Genomic DNA, 1,539 nt, shown 5'->3' with positions numbered 1-1,539 from the left:
ATATGTATATATTATATATATATTATTATATATTATATTATATATATATATATATATAATATATATATATCAGAGGGAAGGCCTTGCATGCAGCGAGAGGTCCGTATACACCCCAAAGATGTTCGGGTGTATCCGCAGCTTTTGCAGACTATTATCTTTAATTTAGATGTACGCTTTCTCAGTTTAAAGAGAAAAACACATTTGCTGCTGCCTCTCCTGTAGCAGCAGCAAAATCCTGCTGTATAAACACCTCAAGCTATATGCATATATACACGAGCGCAGCAGCAGCAGCAGCAGCAGCGACAGCAGCAGCAACAGCAACGGCAGCAGCACCTGTTGTTGCTGCTCTGCACTAGAAAATTGTAGCTTAGCTTCCTCTATACAGCTGCTACAGTAACTAACTGCAGCAGCTGAGCAGCAGCATCAACAGCAGCAGCAGATGCTGCTGCTGGAGCTGCTGCAGATGCTGCTGCTGGGGCTGCTGCAGTGTTAGCTACACAGTTGTTTCTGTCTCTCTCTCTCTCTCTGTCTCCTCCTAACTGTTCTTTATAGACAATAGACGTACAAGCAGCAACAGCAGCAACAACTGCTGCTGTTGTTGCTGCTGTTCCTGCTGCTGTTACTGCTGCTGCTGTTGCTGCTGCTACTATTGCTGCTAGTGTTGCTGCTGCTACTATTGCTGCTAGTGTTGCTGCTGCAGTTGCTTACAGCTACACTCCTTTAACGATGCATCAACTCTGTTGACAGCAAAACAGCTGCAGCCGCCGCCATTGCTGGTGTTGCTGCTGCTGCTTCTGCAGTAGCAGCAGCAGCAACCACCTCAGCAAGATGGGTTGGTGCAGCGGCAGCAGCTGACGCTGCTGCAGCAGCATCACGATGCTCTGCTGCAGCAGCTGCAGCTGCAGCGGCAGCAGCGTGAGCTGCTGCAGCAGGATCCACATGATTTTCTGCAGCTACATCAGCTGCACGAATTGCAGCAGCAGCAGCAGCTAGATGATTGGGGTGAAGGAGACATTGCCTACAGAGAACCCCCGCATGCTGCTTCTGACTCTCTCAGCAAATATTACAGGGTCGTTCCTTAATGTTGCTGCTGCTTCATGATTTAAAGGGTCGTTAGGATTAGGCTCCTGCAGCAGCAGCAGCAGCAGCAACAGCAGCAGAAGCAGCAGTAGGAGGACACGTTCTAGCAGCAGCAGAAGCAGCAGCAGCATCAGCAGCAGCACCTGCTACATCTACAGCAGCACCAGCAGCAGCACCAGCAGCAGCGTCATGAGCAGCAGCAGCAACAGCACCAGCAGTAACAGCAGCAGCAACAGCAGCATCATCCTCATCAGCAACAGCAGCACCATCATCATGAGCAGCATCAGCAGCAACAGAAGCAACAGCAGCATCAGCATCAGCAGCAACACCATCATCATGAGCAGCAGCATCAGCAACAGCAGCAACAACATCATCATGAGCAGCAGCATCAGCAGCAGCAGCAGCACCATCATCATGAGCAGCCGCATCAGCATCAGCAGCAACACCATCATCATGAGC

General features: G+C 50.0%; 1 protein-coding gene across 1 annotated transcript; it reads left to right on the top strand.

Moving 5' to 3' along the window:
* Window positions 1–828: 828 nt before the first annotated feature.
* Window positions 829–1,538, top strand: EAH_00067740 (hypothetical protein; the record flags this gene model as incomplete). Its single annotated transcript, XM_013392449.1, has 2 exons — window positions 829–832; window positions 1,118–1,538. Coding segments are annotated over 2 exons (425 nt in total), but the record flags the coding sequence as incomplete, so codon positions are not given.
* Between the last annotated feature and the right edge of the window lies 1 nt (window position 1,539).

The sequence above is a fragment of the Eimeria acervulina genome, genomic scaffold, assembly GCF_000499425.1.
Source record: "Eimeria acervulina Houghton genomic scaffold, Eah_scaff2886, whole genome shotgun sequence".
NCBI lineage: Eukaryota > Apicomplexa > Conoidasida > Eucoccidiorida > Eimeriidae > Eimeria > Eimeria acervulina.
This window is presented reverse-complemented; position numbering and strand designations above follow the sequence as displayed.